The sequence below is a fragment of the Lichenostomus cassidix genome, chromosome 3 (assembly GCF_008360975.1).
Source record: "Lichenostomus cassidix isolate B80296 chromosome 3, HeHo_3.0, whole genome shotgun sequence".
Lineage (NCBI taxonomy): Eukaryota > Metazoa > Chordata > Aves > Passeriformes > Meliphagidae > Lichenostomus > Lichenostomus cassidix.
This window is the reverse complement of record NC_139483.1, coordinates 87,798,160-87,818,360: the sequence shown is the minus strand read 5'-3', so window position 1 is coordinate 87,818,360 and position 20,201 is coordinate 87,798,160. Positions and strand designations below refer to the sequence as shown.

Below are 20,201 nucleotides of genomic sequence, written 5' to 3'. Positions count from 1 at the left end.
TATGATTTAATGAGACATATTAAAAACTCCTAAAGAGCCCTGTAGAACAACTCTATATATAAAAAATTATTCTTAAGTAAAGTATCAACAAATACTGAGACTTCTATAAATTATTTGGTATCAGATGTTTAAAAAAACTCTAAAGTGTTTTTCACACAGAATTCTAATACTGATTTTGCCGTAAATTCCAGGGCTTAAACACATAAAAGCAAAAACCAGGATAGCTGAAATGACTGTGAATGGGACAGCTTATGGTTTTACATGTATTAAAAATTGATTGAACTTTGCTTTCATGGTTTCTTCATCATGGTATTTACAGGGCAAGTTTCACTTCAGCCATGGGATTAGTCTCAGTGGAGCCAAATGAAGCTGTTCACATCAGGTTTTTTTCACATGTAGCTTCCCAGACATCTGACCTCTTTCTGTTTTCCTTGTCGTGACTTGTAGCAATGCTGCACCCACCCCTAAGGAGCTAAACTGCTTCAGCAAAGGCCAGTCTTTAAATAATTAGAAACAGGTAAATTAGGAGATCCTGAGGAATACCTACAATTAGCAGTGCTTCTGAGATCATTATTTGTCATCAGTTTATTCTTTGTAAGTTACTTCAGAGATACTTTTTTTTAAAATACCATTCAGTAGATAATCACCTAAATAAATGCTATTACTACAGTTCTGGGGCAAAACAGACCATCTTTGGATGTGTAAAGTACAAGGCTTTTGAGCAAAAAGAGAGCTTTCACATCTCAAAGTGAAGAAACCTTAGTGAAAGGCTTAATTACAGCCCAATCTCTGTAGTCTCATCCACTGCACACCGTTCAGTGATCATGACAAATGAAAGTGAAAATTTTGGTACTACATCTCATGATCTTGACTAATCCTTGGTGGCTGCATGAGTTGGTCAGTTTAGGAGCCCTTCAAACTGTTTAACAACAGAGATGTCTAAAGTCACTGCTTTGACAGCATCTCTTTTCAATTATGTTCACAGACATACAAACACAGTTTGGCAGAACTGTATGTCTAACTGACCCACACCTCAGGAGCAACATATGATTACAAAAACTCAAGGTCTCCTATTAATAATATGCAGCATTTTATAATTTGCTTCAGAACAGACCACTATTTAAAATATAGATAATATTTGCAAAACGCTTGTAATAGAACCCTCATTTTAAAATCTGCCCTGGAGAAGTATTGCTAGGCAGCAGACAGCTCACAAGAAGAGACTTTTGCACATGCTTCCACACCTTCAGAAAATCTAACTACTTATACAGAATCTGGTACCCAGTTTGTAAAAGGAGCAATATGCAACACTCCCTTAACTTGCATGAAATCACACTGATCTAAAGAACACAGTTCTTATCTCAAGAGTTCTCCATTGTGTTCAAAAATTCAAAGTATGCATCAGTCATAGGTATCTGTACTCTCCTCCATGTGAAGCTGATGCAAAACTCTCACCTATAGAGAATGTCAGCACAAATAATACAGCCACCAATGAGAAAGGTGACAGGGCATGAGATATAACAATGTGCCCTAAAAAGGGTAAGCCACAGCACTATTTTCAGGTTGCACTAGAGTAAAATGAATAAAAGTGAAAATGGCTTGTAAACTTTGTTTGGCAAGGATCAGTACTAGCACAACATGTATTTAATGTCCCCATTAATGACCTGGAAGGTGTAAAAAACAATTAAATTTTCAGAGAAAATGAATGTTCTCTTTCTGCAAACATCTCCTCATGTAGATATTCAAGTGGAGCAATTACTGTCTTCGGCGGGATTACTCCCATCCAAACAATTACAACTAATTTAGTTCTGACAAGATCAGGAACAATACTGGAAAGATCTCAGATTGCTATGCAGGAAGTAAGAAATAATACAAGCAAATTCAGATAATTATAGCAGCAGCTAGGAAACTGCAAAACAAGATTTAGACACAAAAAAACCAACCAAATACCAAATAGGCTAAATTAGCAGGAATAAGAAAGCATTGCATCTAAATATCCACCACAGCTTTTAAGGAAATATCTAGAACGTCTTTACACATATATCTTCATATGACAACAAAACAGGCTATCATATTTTAGGACTTAAAAATTTCCTGGAGCAAAGAAAAAGCTTTCCATAAGGTTCTCTTATAGTTACTTTGGAGATACCTTTCTTGTCAGAAAATGGGAACAAAAAGGCATGAGTTGGGAAAAAACAAAAAGAACCTTTTCATGAGGAGAAATTATGTCTTCTGGTTAGCAGACATCATACTTTTTTTTTTCAAGTGATGACTAAGCAGAATATGGCCATAATGTAAACATCAAGACAACAGATGATTTATTTAGAGTGGTTCAAGTGGACAGAGCTAGAAATAATAGGGGGGAAAAGGGGAAAGAAATTATGCAGATTAACAAGAGCATTTCTGGCACTGAATCATGTAAAACTGTACAAAGATGTAGGTCAAAGGTCTTTCAACTTCAAGACATTGAGATGAAATGGGACGAAGATGTGATAAACTGCAGGATGGACATCCTGATGACTGCCTGGAACTTCACAACACTGCAGTGATTTGTCATGGCAATGACATTAACCTTACTCACCCTGTCACCATGGCATTAATAATACACTCCAAATAACTTACAGTGACCATGAGAAATTAAATTGGTGACTTATGTTTTCTGGATGATAGTCTAACAAAGATAATTTATTCTTTTTTTGGTAGAAGTGTGAGTTCATCAAGGCTGTAGAAGGAAAGGCTATCAAAAGAACTATATAACTGTATAAAAGATACGCTGCAAAAGCAATTTCAAGGAAGTGACATAATGGTGACAGCACCAAGAGAAATTTTCTCTAAATCTGGGATTTATTATTGTTTCAGTGATAGATCTTAGCAGACACAGCAGACACATGAAATTATACAAAAGTGAAGTTATATAGTAACGCTGCACATTTTCTATTCTTATACATTTTTTTTTGTTTTGCTGGTCCTGAAGTCCCTGACATGTTACTGACTTTGGGAAAAAGCAGGGCTTTCTTAGCTTCACTAATCCGTTCTTCAAAGCTTGTTTTGCTGCTTATACCATTTCTACAGTTTTAGCTCTTTAATTCAGCGGCACTGATGCTCTTTTTCCAATGTTGGTAATCAGTAGCAAATGGTTACAGCCTCAGCAGTGACAGGCAGGCTTACCCTTGGCATGGGCCTACCATGGAAAAAAGTATGAACACTCAAATGAAAAACAGAATAAAAAAAATACCCAAGAGGAGTGGTATGGAAAATGAGAGTTGTGATGGAAGAGGTGAAAGGAGGACAACAAAGCAGGGAAAGGACCAGAAGTGAATAATGAACAGAGGGAGCCTGGTGGGAGGCTGGAGACCTAGTGAGAATAACAGAGCTAGACTAAGTAGTCTGGAAAGTAAGATAGGATGGGAGTGAAAAGGAGATGGTTGAGAAGACAGTGTCAGCAGATCCTTTAAGAAGAGTAGAAGACAAATCCATCAGATCAAATTAAATCACAGAAACATGAGCAGTGTAAAATAAATCATAAATAGAAGCCTGAGAGAAGAGAGGAAAATGGGGAGTAGTGAAGTGAAAGCAGAGAAACAAACTCAGCTAATAGGCAAAATTCTGGCAGTTGTTGGCAGCTATGGCTTTCATTGCACAAGTTTCTTGCTCTCTCAGGCAATGTAATTCCACTGAAGAATTACATCTTCAGAGCTCACTGGTAATTCTTGGTGCTCAATTAACACCCATCGAGGAAGGTTCAGTTAGGTTCTAGCAACTGTGAGATATTTTTAGGGTATGCTCAATAGTCACCTTTTTAATAATACTGACTTTATAGAAGTAGTTCAAGCCCCTTAACACTGGCACAGAAAAGTTAGTCAGAAAATGTATCAAAGCCATGAGCTCTCATTAAAAAGAGAAATGCATTATGCCTGCAGGACAGAATAGGTCTTCACGCAAATTTACATTAGGAACTGTATGTTTCAAAAAACTGTCATATTTCCATACTAAAAGTAGGTTATCAGTATTAAAAGAACTGTGTGTAAATCAAGCTGAGGAGCAAAGAATGATGAGATTTGATCTAAGTTTTGTTGAACAGAAAGATTTTAAATACTTTATAAAGCAGAAGAGACCTCAAAATTTGATCTAGTAATGATATTTAATAAAAATTTGGTTCAGTACATAACATCTCTGATAAACCTGAGTAAGGAATTTCAATAAAATGCACATTTGATATAAAAACCTGTTAAGTAATATAAAAATGTCAAATTAAAAACCCAATTTGATTATTGTCTATAGTCTAAATATTAAATTTAAAAAATCATAATTCAAAAACCCCTCTTCAGAACCAGATTATTTTTTAGAGTTATGCATCAACATTAAATACAGTCTTACAAACTTTCATCTGGATTTGCTTCTGAATACGAGAACTGAAAAGGTTTTTAAATTGATAAAAAGAACATGAAGAGCCCAAAAATTAGAATTATATTACATGACCCTATAATAACTGTGAGTGCTATTTATCCCTAAAGGTAGAATACTTACAGGTTTTCGAGTTGGAGTAACTTGAACAGAATGGTAAAACTCTGGTTGGACTCGGCTGCTTTTCTTGATTTTTCTTTTTCTTACAGAAGTTTCCTGCTCACTTAGATGGTGAGCTTCCACTAGAGGCTGTGTTTCCTCCAGGCGAGGTGTCACACGTCTCCTGGCATGGCGAGGACTTGATCTGAAGCCCTGCAACAGAAAAAGCCACCATTGTGTTTGGCATCTCCCAGAATGGAGCAGTGTAACAACAGCAAAACCACACAGAATCTTAACAACAACTCGAGGTACAGGCATGCTCACCTTAAATGAATATAATGTCCATATATACTGCATGTAACAATAAAGAGATGTTGCCAAGTGCTGTTAATATCACATTTTATTTATATTTCTCACTTATATATATTATAGACACAGCCAGAAGCAGTAATTCCTGTTGCTTTTCTTTATAAGCTCATGCTTTCAGTTATTTATAACTAAAAAGTTCTAATTTAAAATTTATAATTAAAATTTTCCAGGTTAGTTCTTGGCCTCATGAGAAATTGTTTTAGGGAGCATGGGCTGAAAACATGGACTTTTTTCCTGAGAACAAAAGTGAAGGAAAATTGGTAGGTGGCAAAAATTATAACTAACATTTCTCATTAAGAGATCCAATACTGTTCAATTTTGGGAAAGATCTTACCATTTGAATAAATAACTAAGACATGATGCTGTCTCTTGCTATCATCTCAGAAATATGGCTATATTTGGCCAAATTAATAAACTCAGGAAAATCTGCCCTTCAGAAATGCTTTCTAGAGGCTTTCTGGGAAAATCTCTGAGCATCATCCAGAATGGCTCATGGCCTTACAGAATTTCATTCCTTTAATGGCAACATGTATAATGCTATCCCTTTATTGCTACCTGCAGAGCATTTACAATGAGCATTCTCTCATTTCACTGAGTCCCCTCATGAGCATGCACAAGTCAGACAAGGGCCATTTGTACCAAATACAATGTTGGTCGATATTAAACTTGGCCAGGTTGTAAATATTCCTCCACTTAGTCACATCAGCTTTCAGAGTAAGTGAGCCAAATCTATGTCCTTAGTGACAGTCTACAGTTTAAGGACTATATTTCTTTTCAAAACCAAGAATAGATGCAACAATTCCTAATTTTCCACTTTCTTTTATCTTCTAGTAGAATACCTGTGCTGAAGTCCTTATGCAACAAAGCCAGCATTTAGAAATGGCTGGTCCATATAAAGAATCAAACTTCAGCAAGGTTAGATTTTAGATAAAATTGCAGAAATCTATGCTGTGAATCTAAATATCCTGAATTCCTGCCAGCAGAAAACTAGTGGGAGCAGTACATTTCCATATAAATCTGCTGTTCTTTTTCTCCTCCCTTCCATTAGCCTTTGGGTTTTGTTATATTTTTTGCCCTTTTTGTTGTTGTTTTAATTAGGAAATCAGCACAGAAGAGTTATGCTAAAATGCTGTTATGTTGGTAAATTGAAACAATCAAAAGTATGGCTCTGTGAAAATTGGATTTCCTCTTCTAATGTTCGTGAGGTTGCAAGGGAAGACAGCAACAGTCTATTCTGGACACTCAGACAGACAAACAGCTATCTTCATTGTTAGAGGTGTTCTCCATTAACTAAATATAGCTTTAAAGGGCCAAAAGACAAAACACACATTTACATACACATGCTAGTAATTGCTACACATACACATTGCATGCATGAGATGATATAAAAAGGCTGAAGTGGAAAAGTGAAGTAACTTCCAGGTAACAACCTGCTACACATGAACACAGGAGAGGAGGGACAGAAATAGAGCCCAAATCTACTTAGTCACTCTGGGAGGTTCACGTATGTGGTGCATCAGGGCTGTGAAATACATATGACACAAAGGTACAGCCAAAATTTCGTGAATCTTTTTTTGTGATCCCTCCTACTGTACTGAAGCAACAGAGTCATTCAGACTACAGGTAAGGACAGACCTTGACACCCCATATCTGAATGGAAGCAGGATGCTGTCCAAATCAACCAAAGCTAGCAGTACAGTGGAAGCCACTGCAGCCAGCAGATCTAGGAGGATTTACGAGGATCTCTTAACATCCAAAGATGTAAATCTGAGATTCTGCCACACTATTGCAGTGGGAAAGCTTATTGCCCCATTTTCTTTCTACCCTGTGAAATAGCTAACAGATACTTACAATGTATCATTCAACATGATAGTAGGGACTATTCGGGATAACAGGGAAAAATACAACACAGAGAGCTTACTATTACAGAGCTTACTGCTTGTGGAAATTTTCTTTTAGAAAAAAATATTGGTGTGCCTAAGGAATTATTCTAGAGTAAGTGAAAATGTTCCTTAAGAGACCAAAGCACCCAGCAAATCTATTCCAAGTTTTGAAATCAGAATAGATTTTCTAAACGTTAAATGCATTATGGTTCATTTACACATGAGGGCTACTGGCCAAAGCCTTGTGATATACCCTGCACTGCTCCCTCACCACACTCCCATCCCATTAGCTGGATAAAACTCTTTGGGAAAGTATGTTTATGTAACAGAAGAATTTGACAGAAGCTAAGCAGCTCTAAAAATGCTTAGAAAGGCATGCCAAATAGGGATTTAAGTATGTGAGTCTGTCTCACCGAGTGGCTTCACCTCAAAATATGTCAAGGTTTACTGATTGAGTGTTATGTTCCAATATGAAAAAGTCACCTGTGATTTCCAGAAAAATCTGTTTATAGACAATGCTTCGCCTTGATATTTTATGTATTTTTCTCTTTTGCTGTTTATTACTAGCAAAAAAATGGGATCTTTATCTCTTTAAGAGCTCATCTGCTTCTGTTTGCTGAAGCTTATTCTTCTCTTGAAGTCATAATCTGCCTGCAGTATCACAAATGGTTGCTGTGGGGAGGATTATAATGCAATAAAGGCAGAGGATCATGATTTCAGGTGGAAAATTAATTCCGTATCTACAAAGATAGTCTTACAAGGGCAGAGTCCTCAGACCAAAAACCAAAATGCTTACTCATTCCTGCAATGAGACTTAGCCAGAGCAAAGATGCAAATCTGAAAAATTTCAGAATTTGGTGATCAAAAATGAAGACAGGAGTTAAAAGTGATGCAACATATGGAGCTGCTACTCCTGTGCTCTGTAAAATTAGGATGGCTGGTGATTCCTTCTAAACAGTGAAATGAACAGAAGCTTTTTGTGTCATCTGTGTTATTTATCCCTCAGTTTAGCCCAGAATTAAAAACATCATATTAATACAGCAATCAAAATAAGAAACATGGAAATCACACAAATATTTGTTTGGCAAAGACAGCACTATTTTAGATGTTAAGTCAGTGCTCACAGAAAAGCAGAAAAGTGTTACAGAATGCTCAGGGAAGCACAGCACACCACCTGAGACCAAACCACTGAGGAAACACTGGAGATTTTAAAATCACACGGATATTACAACAAGGTTGCTGTAACACCATTAAGCAATTTGTAGTTTCCAGTATCATATGAATGCTGTGTCACTGGGCAATGAAAACCTTTTCTTGTTCTTTGCTCTGGGAGTGAGTTGCTCATTCCCAGAACCTACTGCCTGACTCATTCTTGCGCCTGTAAAATTCTGAAACAAGGCAAACCAAACGAAATTTCAAACATGTATTTTTAGAAAACCTGTCTTCCAAATACCAAAATAGCTGCACAAAGATTTACACTAAAGTATTCTTCCTTACAGAAACAACTCACATGACCACCAGAACCAGTTTTAGATATATCAGAGGAGCACATGAGGCAAACTGAACCTGGAATTATCTTCTCTGCAAGAGCATTCATGTGCATCCTTCCAGTTAGAGTCTGTTTGAATTCAGGAAGAATGATCTTCCTAATCAAACTCTACAGCAAACAGGAAAGAGAGGTGTCTCTGGAGGCTGCTGCAGAGCCAAAGGCTAGTTCACCTGGTCTCAAGGGAGCTTTTCTGTATGAGGAAGCAGGCTGGGGAGATCAACATCTTTTAGCTAAAATTCATCCTTCTAAGTCTTCTGTGAATGTTGGGAGTTTTTTTAGGTTTGGGGTTTTTTGTTTGGTTGGTTGTTTGTTGGGTTTTTCCCCTGGAATGAGGTGTGACAATACTGAAAGAACTTATTCTGTCTATCTTTATACCCAAATCGATGATGAATGTTGCCAGCCTGGCCACTGCATGCCAGAGCACACTGTGTAAAATCACTTTCACAGTAAGGTGTTCTGTAAAAAATATCCAGCCAAATTTTAACTTCACACCTCTGATTCAATGACTAATTTCTTGTCTATAGAAACATGTGTGGGCTTCCTCTGACCAGAGTTCAGCAGACATCCCCTCCCTGGGTTATCCTGTGAGCCACCAAAGCCAGCAGGCCAGAAGAACCACTCCTTCACAGCAATTATTTCTTTCCATTGGCCATAACCAGAGCCCAAGCTGACTACTTCACTCACAGACATCCAAATTAAATAGGATGGATCAGAGCCATGGTGACTAGGTTTTGGTCTGCCTTCAATACAGTAGTCATCATTCCATACATATTCCATTCATATCATCAGACTTCCTTTTATTTTCCTCCTTCTACATGAAATTATTCTGGTCTCTTCCATCACTTTTTTCCCTGTGAGTGTTTCACATTTCCTTATTCACAGATATTGCTCTTGATGGATCCCCAAAATTCAGTACAGTATTCCTATAAATTCATATTACTGATATATAAAACATTAGAACATGTTTTTCTGTTCTGTTTAAACATTTTACATTTTTTTTTTAATGAAGCTACACATCTGAAAGTAGTCTTCACTGAACTATCAAAAGTCATTCAAAAGACCTTTTCTTAAGATCATAAACCTAAAAATTAAGAAAGTGGCTAAAGACTTTTTTTGGTAATATACTCAACCTAGCATTTCTTAACAACATCATGTGTATTTATTTGCCCCATGTATTCATTATGGTCTGGTATTTGATAACCAAATATGTTATACACTGCTATCCTTGTTATATTTTTGCTTTTTCTCATTCCTAATTAATGCATCATAAAAATCAGGAATTTGAAACTTCCTAAAAAACTTGTCTAATGTTTGCTTTTATTTAAATTTACAGATAAGGACATTTTGAATAATGTATTGAAACTTTTTCTTTCACTGTCTTAGTTTTTTTATATTTATTTTTAATTCTTTTTCTGATACTGTAATAAAACCATATGAATACATCAGTGCTACCCCATGTGTGCATTATTGCTTTAGCGATATAGATCTCTGACTCCTCCATTCTTTCAATGTGCAATTGTATTAATTCACCAGATGCTTCTCCTCTCCATTCTAGTTTCTACTAGCCCTACTGCCTTCATCATATGTTATCTCTATTTTTATGCTTGATAAGAAACCATATCCAGTTTTCATTTCTTCCAGTGTATAAGAATTTTATGTAGAATATATTGGATATCAGAATTCTACTCTTGAACCCCAAACTTTCCAGGCAGTATGGGGTTTTGGAGTCAGTAGACATTAACATCAATAGAGGTAAAGTGCATTATCTGATGTCCAGCTGAAGTCAACAGAAATCTTTGCATTAACTTCAGTGGGCACTGGACTGCAGCCCAGTTTGCCTTCTGGCAGAACTTCAGTAAATCACAGGGAAAGTGCTAGCTAGCATTAGGCCACAATTCAATGACAACAGAATTCAACTGTGCTTCCAAAGGCCTTTACAGATATTGGAGTAATTCTTATAGACTAAGGTGTGCTAATGAATATCAAAGCCAAAAGAAGCTCAGATGGAATATCCAAGTTTGTGTTGTTTTAAGGTTTTAGACAGTGGTTGTATGTGCATGAGAATTGTCATCTGTTACATCATTGTCAACTAATGGCCTCAAGAAATAGTATTCAAATTGTCAGTTACCACCTCTTTAAAGCTTAGAAACTCATGTCTATGCAACCCACAACATCTTGGGGCCTGCAGACATTAGTATGCATAGTGTCAAACCCTCTTCAAGATGCTGGCATTCTCAGCTGCTTTATAGACAGGCTGAAACTGAATTAAACCCTATGGCTGGAGTACCTACTTCAACTAAAAAGCCAGAGTTAATTAAATAACTTTATTGTTTCAAATTCTCTTGCACACTGAGGGAAATTTGAGATTTTTTTTCTGCTACACAGATAAACATACATATATCTATGCATCTGAATTGTAAAAATACTTTTAAATTAAAAAGCGACCAAGAATGCATTATTTCCCTCCTTCCTCTTCCACAGAGATTTCCATCCTGAACACCACCAGTTTAAAAAGACCCAAAGAAAACCCCACAACATTTATTTAACTGCCAGTTCTGCAAGCTCAACCCAAAATCCAAGATTCAAGTTAAATTTTCCAAGATATTTATAGTAAAGATTGCTAAGTAGTGCAACGTGGTAATGTTCTATCACAGGAAAATTACCTACACTCACTGAGTGTCTTACTTGACAAACACCCAAAGAGGACACAACTGCATTTTTTCTATTTTGACTCTATCAGAAGTAAAAAAATAGACTGCAACCCTTTTTTGTGTGTTATTCTCTTGATTAATTTTTATTTAATTGAATTTGATTAATTTTTGATTAATTTTTTTAATCTTACAAAGGGTTACTCCTATAAAGATCTGAATCAGGATTTAAAAAATATCCTAAGATTTTACATTCAATTTCTCATTCCACTCCCTCATTAGCAAGCTCTCACTGATGCTGCTTTGCATGCCTTACGTTTATTTTAGGAGATATTATTCTTATCTTCTAAAATCTAAACTCTAAGCAGTGCTGGAACCATTTCTCAGATATTGAAGACTGTGATTTGGCACGTGTAGTAGTCCAAGATAAGTCCACACGTTCAAAGGCATTTAAAGCAATTGTCTTTTACATAACCTGAACAAGATTACTTTTCCGACCAAGTTCATGAAATAGACCATCAATAACCTGCTTTTCAGTTTCTAAGCAGGCCCCCCCAAATAAATACATAGGAGCCCTTGTGTGAAGCTAGATTTAGGTGTCAATTTAGAATACAGTGTCTAATAACCCCTGCTATATTCCACTGCTGCTTAACATGATATGTTTGTGTTTTCCTGTCATAAGGTCAGGACTCCTATCAAAGCCCAGGTAAGTTGTAACATTAGGAAAATCAGATGATCGGCAAGCAAATAGCCAAATAGCACTCCCAGTCACGCCTCAAGGTATCCTTTAAACACTCTTTCCTGTCTAAGCTATAAGCCACAGAAGCTGGCCTGTTCTCCAAGCAGCCCTATCGTTCTCTAACAAGAAGGCTTGCAGCTCTCCAGGGCTGCTTTGCAATGGCTTGTCCCAGTTCCTTCCCTCTTGCCTCAGGGCACTGCAAGCCTACAGTAGGAAGGGAACGATTATTTAAGAACAAAAAACAAATCAGCATACTGTTTGATCAGTGGTCTGCAAGGGAAGGTTTAATTTAAAATATACTAGCACATTCCCCCAGCATGTCCCCTTTCCACCCCTGCTTCCTCCGTTTTCCATCTCATCATGTCTCCTCATCCTGGGCAGTGTCCAGTATACATCAAGGATCTGCCAAAAGGAATTAGCTTTAAATAGTAAAAATACAGTAAGAAGGTGAATAAGAAGTAGGAAATTGCTAAACCATACCAGTGCTGCCATACATCTAATACAAAGAAATTACTCTCTTCTATCCAATGTGCTTGTTTCAAATACAAACTGGTAAGAAAATTTATCCCATCACAGCATGTTAAGATGTGTCTGTACTTTTTCAATTATAAAATACATGCATAACTGATAAGATACTTAGCAGGAATATTTTTTAAAAAAGATACCTAGGCTGGAATTCAGATACTAACAACATACCTGAACAAGTCTTTGCTTCAGGAGTAACTAGACTAATTTCCTGTTAGCACCAATAAAAAATTCAGTCGACACATTCAGTGAAGCTTGAAGAACCATTCAGCACATCCTGAAGCAGACACCAACACTAGCTCAGCTGAGTAGCCCTACAGACTGTAGACTGTAAATGCCTACAGTGAGTTTATTGGGCTGTATAAGGGGATGCTGTTTTTATAAACTCACTTTCCAACTCCTACCTTCACATGAAGGAAGGTAGTGGAAGCAGATCAGAAGGAATGATGCCTCAACTTGGTTGTATCATTTTGTCCTTTCTACAACAAGGAAGGAGGATAAATATAATACCTCAGTCTGACATGATTATGTATTTCAGTATAGCAAGTGCTATCAATTTATGTAATCATCAATTAGGCCTGTAGGAACTGTGTTTCACTTCCAGTCTGCTCTACTACCTACCTTACCATTCTAAAGCCCAGTGCTGCTGTATTTAAACAGCTGAGTGGACAGGGTAGATAAGGATATTGGCACAACTTGCAAGAAATGTGTCTTTGCCCAAACATCAAGTGCAGTTAGTTTCTGTAGCGGATATGGTGTTTTCACACTTCAGCCGCAACTCATGTTTCATTCCCACTGATGAGTCAGGAACAGCAAAGCTCTGACTCTCCTTGATGCAAGGCAGTAGGGCACAGGGAGCACAGCAGGGCTCAGACACTCTGGGTACAAGGGTCCAGATAACACACAACAGGTACCCAGGCTTGCCAGTGAGCCAGAAGCACAAGGAATAAGCTCAAAATCAAGGCAGCTTTGCTAACACTAAGTCAGGATCAGCTGTCTCCACTGTGAGCCTGACAAGCTAAAGCATCTCTGCCACACAGTGCTGAGTCCTTGCCCCAGGAGGCTGGAGCAGCACATGTGCCCACTCTCCAGAGCCTGAGACCCCCCCAGGCTGCAGAGCACGTGGAGAAGGGAGAGAGGCTGCAGCTCTGGATGGTATCCTCTCATGGCTGACATGGCCAGGCCCCAAAAAGCCAGCTCAGCTGAATCAGATCCTACATGAAAACATCAAGGTGACTTCCCCCTGTGCTCTGCACATTCTTCCATAGCACATCGAACATGCCTCTACTTAAAACAGTCTGGGAATGGAAGAGATTGTGAGAGAGGTTTCCATGCCCAAGGAAAACACACATAACAGCCCTGGAGCAGCCACAACCCCAAGGGTCGTACTACTCTTGTGGTGCTTTCTTACATTAAATGCCCTCAGCCTAAAGAGCTGAGCTCTTTCTGAGAGAGCATCCACAACCTGATCTGTCACCCTTATAACCTAACTACAGTAACTGAAAAATCAGTGCAGATGATTAAGCTTTTCTGAGCAGTATGTGATCTGTGGAGCCCTGCATGATCCTTTCTGTCTGTGTAAGAACAGTTTCTACAGGAGATGTGGTAATACATATGCTCCCTGCAAGTATGACCTCAGCTATTTTAATTCATGGTTTCAGTCTGAGGTTAGTTTATGGCAAAAGACAGCAGCTAGAAGTTCCCATTTTGTGAATGTGTACAATGTGTCTGATAACCGGCTGATGGCCACAAGCTGTGCTCCCCCTGCATCCCCTTGAAACCAGGGCTCTGCTTGCATGTACCAGCAGCGTGCACTTCAGTGGCACCCAGCACAGCTGACCTGCAGCTCATCTAAAACACACATTTCCAGAGATAACAGTAGAGAAACCTGGATATCTAGTACTTGTATGATAGCCACGAGGTTGGTGGCATAACTGTATTAACAGGAAACTAAAGAGTAACAAGAATTTTTATGAAGTAGTGTATCTATGCAATGGTTTTCCCTGCCCTGCTAGGGAACCATGAGGAGGTGTTCATTTACAATGCAGGTCCCAAAACCATGCCTGACCACTGATGTGGACCATGACACATCATCAGTACTTGATTGATGGAGCTCAGAGGAGATCCCCTCAGCATTTCAATGCTCTGCAGACCATGAGAAGGCAGAGCAGAGATACAGACAACCAGAAGGCTATATATCAGGCATTTTTGTACACGACATTGTAGTACAGAGTAGAGGTACCCAATTCAACTCCTCTAGAGTCAGTTTAGCTCAGGCACTCGAGCAGTCTGGCTGCAGCAACCAGGCAATTGCCATGTATTTTGTGGCACAATTGCCAAACAGGCTGTTCCTCAGCACAGACCAATGCTTGAGGGCTATCCAAAGGCAGCACTGCCATGACTAAAGCTGGCAATGAGTGATGGACAGACAACATATAGTAAGCCAAATCTCAGTGATACCTAGCTTGCCATATGACAGCTCAGTGTGGCATACTCTGTCTGGGCCACATTATTGGATATATTATGAAAACTGGATGGAAGGATTTGTTCTCATACAGTGTAACCTGTATTTAGAGCTCTCCATTCATTCCTATATGTAAGTGCCCTCATACATCTAAGTAAACAATTTATTTTTGTCTCTGATTTGTTTTCCTTTGAACCTGTTCCATAAGTCTTAGACAGCTAATGGAAAAATAGTTTAAACATCCTGGGGAAAAATCATGTCAAACACAAAGGTAAAATATTTTCAGGCTGATTTAGCTCTGCAAAGACAATGATACATCCTTTCAATAGGTGAATGAATGCATTTTTCTGGCTAGTCCTGCACATTTCTGGGGCTCCTTGAATGCACTCCCTCCAATCAAACAGAAGACTCAAATTCAGCTTGGAGGGTCTGCTGATTTCTCCTTTCACTGGAGCTGTACATATCTGGAGCAGTTTATAAATAACTGCAATGCTCAGGATGAATTATGGTGCAACTCTTCAAAGACTATTCATTATTGTTTTGTAAGATAACTAGAACTGTATTTTTAGGCAACTGTCTCACAATCAGCCTCAGAAGGGGCATGCTTATGGCAAGGGTATGCTTAGGGATAAGCTTATGAACAATTTTCTAAGCATCTGTGTTGACAAAGTAATACATTCATTTCTTGGATATTGTTGTAGTATAGTTTTGCATCCATTGTACCATAATGGATGATTTAGAAAACCCATTCGCCCTTAAAAATTGTCATCAGTCTTGGATGACCTATTTCACTACCAGTCTTGTCATAACAATAGACAGAATATATACAACCTTGTAGTGACTGTTCAGTGTACTAAAATGAAAGTGTGGGGTCTGCAAAACTCAAACCACCAAATGTTATTCATTTGCTACAGCCATGGTTAACATACACTGCCAGCCCTCCCAGAGAGTCTCTTCATAAAGTGTCAACTCCTATTTGTCTTATTGGTGTGTTTAGTCCCACCTGGGTTATGTGAATTCAGAATTTACAGTGGACTGTAAAACTTCTATGGATTTGTTTCCTAGTGGATTTATACTTGCAGGTCTCAGTGGAAGCACTCACAGGAAACTTGACCAAAACATGTGAGTCAAAATTAAATAAATACAACCATGTTGCTTGATACCCACACCCACTGATACCTTCAGTTCCTGAAGTCATAGTATTTCTAATATAAAAGGTAAGATAAAGGAAAACTGTAAGGCTCAGAGAAAATTGCAGGCAAAAGATTTATAAATCTGGTCATTTCTCCCCAATAATATAATAACTACTGCTTTAGCAATTAGCACAATTATCCCTTCACAACCTCATAAAACCCAACCATTTATAGATCCTGAATGAGAACCTTCCTTTTCAACAGTCCTTACCGCCAAATCAAAAGACATTAAGAATTATACCATTCAGATTAATTCCTTCCAGCCTAAGGGCTAGAAGCTTACTTCCCTTTTAATTGAAAGGTAAAAATCTTACATAATCCCATGACTCCAGAGGCTTCAACTATAAAGAAAACTAATTCAGAAAAAAATTTAACACCAACACATTAGGCAATGCTTCTAAATTGAAAGGTACAGAAGACTTTCAGACCTCTTTCTAAAGTGTAAAACGATAAACATTGAAATGTCTCAAGCTCAAGCCCAAGCTCACAAAGTACTCAGAGAAAATTCCTCTACTTCATAAAAAAAACCCAACAAACTCCTATAGAGAGCACAAGAAGAATGAAATCAGAATCACTGATAACCTTTACCTTTTTTTAATACACAAGGAATAATAATAATAAAAAGCCCCAACAATGGATCATAGTCCCTACATTGGTAAAACTCTCACTGAGTTATATTGTTATTTTGGTGTGGTTTTTTTTCAGCACAGACCTTTCATTCTACGACTGATTCTCAAAATAAAGAAAGACTAGTGCAAACAACTACATCAAAGTCTGATGTGTCATGCAGCAATGAATATTTCTGTTGGAAATTTACTTGTTTTCTTTTTAAAGCAGTGGCATATCTAGGTCTTCCTGAGATTAGAAACATTAACTATTCTGGGTGTGATTCCTTTGTGACTTCATGGAATTTCTATAGTACCTGGGGGATGGAAGAATCTTAAGAGCAGTTATAGTCATAATGAACCTAAGAACTGAAATAAAAATATATTAAAAATTAGGCCTGACAAACTTCAGATGGCAGTAAGGAAGTGTTAGTGGGGAGGTGGAGACATTACTGTATTATCTCAATAAACTCGCACATCCTCCTGGTTTATTTTTTCTGTTATGAAGCAGCTCTAACAAAGACAGATTTTAACCTACTTTATATTCATAATGATTCATGCAAATTCACCTCCTTTTGAGGCAGGGGGTCAAATGTTTAAGTTCATTTTATAATAAGTAATATCTGCATAGACTTTTGATGTATTTTAATGAGGCATGTTTTGCAGAGACATTAAAAATCAAGGCCCACAAAAACGAACTATTTGTGGATTCAATTCACCAGTGGCATATAAAATTCAAAACAGGAGGGCTGAAAAGGATCATAAATATATTTTCAAATTTTGTATCTACCCTCCCATAGTATGCAGTCTTATTTTTTATTGTGTGGTTCAGTATTAAAGGAAAAGGATTGAATAGGTTTCACTGTATATAGACAATGAAGGCACGCACCATGAGAGCTGTGGCTGTGGCAAAGAATCTCGACATAAATTTGCACACATCTATTTTTCCAAATATAAGGCTTTCCTGGCAGGCAGTCAATCATGCAGGAATTGCCAACCGCTCTGTAGATAGGGCAATTATGATTCTCTGTGCACTGCTGCTAGACCACCTGCACGTTCACATGTGATGGAAGGCAGATTTGAACCCAGCTCTCAGGAGATGAATGCCAACCCACTGCTATTTACTATCAGCCTATTTTTCATTATCTTTTATTATAATTAAGAAGCACTATTTATAACTACACCTGACAAACAACTGAGCATGGTGAAAGCTAGCAGATGTACCTTGTGCTATAAAACTTGGAGCTGAGATGTTACATTCCTTTGGGGAGGGGTGGGGGATTATGCAAAGCCCATGTTTTCATGTATCATGCTTTGCTTTCATCAACATCACATTTCGGTTGGAAGTGCATAATGTTTTGTGATGACATAGATGGAGAATGTCAAATTCTGCTTCAGACATTTCCAATATTTTTATTGGAAGTATGCCTGTAGTTTTTTCATTAATCAGTTCTATTAGATTCATTAAAATAACATTTTACTTGAAAAAAATATTGGAAAATGAAAATTTAATGATGTCAAATGAGTCATCGTTTCTCTTAAGAATCAAAAGTCTCAGCAGATAATGATGGGGAAAACAGCTCCACCACTTATTTAAAAGGGAAGTTTAGACCAACTAGCTGCAGTAGCACTCCATCTAAACAAAATGTAGAAAATTTTGAAAGAATATAACAGTTACTCTAGCATGTTTCACTAAATGGAAGCTTCTAGGAAATATTTTAAATTCGTCTACTTCTGACTGGATGATAAACAAATAACCACATGCAGCAGCAATAAAAATAAATTACTCTGCAAACTTCGCTAGGAGTGTCACCATGCAGGATGGCACGTATTTCAAAACATTAAACTTCATCTCTGTCTAGGCTCAGGACTGAGTGAATTTTACATGGGAACCAAGCATTGCGTATTGAATAAACTAAATAGTGAAAAAATATTTTGATTTCCAGAGGGATACATTTAGTTTGTTCACTTTACTGAAGTACTATTCAGTCAACAACAAACTCAGGCTTTTCATGCTTTAAAGATAGGACACTCCCCATGTCATCTTCTTTTTGTGATTGTACAAATTTCAAAATAGTTAAGAGTTTAAAACTAATTGCCAATACAAACCACGCTGAAAAAATGTATCCCAAGCACACTTTTGAAAACATTAGTCATAACTGGATAATTTTCACACCCACAGCAGGGTAAGGAAAAATGCAAATAATTAAACAAAATATCATTTGACTGCAAAACTCTCTCTCAAGGCTTTCAGAATAATAGGCAATGGCATGAAGATATGCCTTAAATCAATAGCAGGAAACCAGGCAAGCGGAATATCTAGACAGGAGCTCCACAGGGCAGCATGGAAACAAAGTGGGTACTAAAACAAATATTATTTTTCATATTTTCCCAGCAATTATGCCCCTCATTCAGAATCCCTAGGAAGTGACTGGGGTTTGTGTTATACTTTCAGCACTGGCATGTAAGAGTTTTGATTCCCCTGACCTCTGAATACAAAGTCACACACGGAGGTGCCTGCCAAGCAGGCTTCTAGTCTGGATCCTTCTGGGAGCGGCAACATCCAAGCCAAGCAGGCAACTTCCCTGACAGGGAGCAGGGCACAGGTGAGGGCTGTGGGCAAAGCAAGCGAGCAGAGGCTCTGCAGTCACAAAAGCGACCAGCCCTGCACGTATTTCCAGCGCGGTCAATAACTGGGCTCAGGGCTGCTTTTGGACAGAGGGAGGTCTGGCACGTACAGCAAGCACAGCTTTTCTCCAAGTAGCCAATTCCTTTGGGGATGACACAAATCGGCAGGCCGGTTAGGGTAACACAGATGAAGAGCTCATTTTGTGTTGGGAAGAAAAAAAAAACCAAACCAAGAAATGAAAGAGGACATTATGTCTTTCATGCAAAATGAAAAGTTCACGGTGATTTCATTAACAAAAGACCGCGACTATATGTACTTGGGTAAAGAGAACAACTTCTGACCTTGAAATTGCGTGCTAAATAAATTACCTCAGAGCGAAAGTGATGAGTTCTCATGACAGCATCTGGAAGGGAAGCAGAAAGACACACAGGCTCCACCAGCTGCACCTCGCAGTTCGCCCCGGCTAACGGGTTTACCCCGCCGCTCGCCCTTCGGCGCACACTCCGGGACAGCTCTGGCCCTCCCGGCACAGCCGGCAGCTCCGCCCGGCATTTATATTTAATTCATCGGGAAGAAGTTCAGCATAAAGTTCTGCTGCGCTTTGACAGACCGAGGAGGGCTGGGGGGCTCCCCAGCCTCTCACCTCTCTCCCGCTAGCCGAGGTTTCGCTAAGGGATGGGTGGAGACAAGGCTGCCGCAGTCCTGGGCTCGGCTTGAATTTTCTTTAAAGCCTTTGCCTGGCTTAGCCCGGCTAAACCGTGCCAGAGCGGCCCTCCGCCGGCAAAAACCTCGGGATGGGCCGGGGACACGCTCCGCCGCCCCCGGGAACCGGCAGCGTCTCTTACCTCGGCTCCTTGAGCGACCTGAAAAGACGGATTTGATGGGATGCCTCCCTTTCTGGAGCCTGCGGTGCCAGCAGCAGAAGAATAAAATCGTGGCAATGGTCCCCAGCAGCAGCAGGAGCAAGAAGAGGGCGCACTGGATGCTGTAGGGTCTCAGCAGGACCAGGAAAGCCGCGGCAATCATGGCTCAAGCGCCCGGCTGCCCCTGTGCGTGCGCGGGTCTGCGGCGAGCGGCGAGGGGCCGGGCAGCGC

The 20,201-nt window shown here is 38.8% G+C and overlaps 1 protein-coding gene across 4 annotated transcripts in view; it reads right to left on the bottom strand.

Moving 5' to 3' along the window:
- Window positions 1-20,148, bottom strand: part of DST (dystonin) — a 295,384-nt gene extending 275,236 nt beyond the window's left edge. For 2 of the 4 annotated variants that reach the window (XM_085056610.1, XM_085056616.1), the window contains exons 1-3: window positions 19,953-20,148; window positions 19,449-19,510; window positions 4,528-4,716 (exon numbers count right to left, since the gene is read on the bottom strand). In XM_085056610.1, the coding sequence (XP_084912736.1) occupies window positions 4,528-4,716; window positions 19,449-19,510; window positions 19,953-20,133 (432 nt within the window). In that variant the 5' untranslated portion in view covers window positions 20,134-20,148. The remainder of the gene's footprint in view (window positions 1-4,527; window positions 4,717-19,448; window positions 19,511-19,952) is intronic. The other 2 variants (XM_085056608.1, XM_085056615.1) reach the window with 1 other exon arrangement.
- Between the last annotated feature and the right edge of the window lie 53 nt (window positions 20,149-20,201).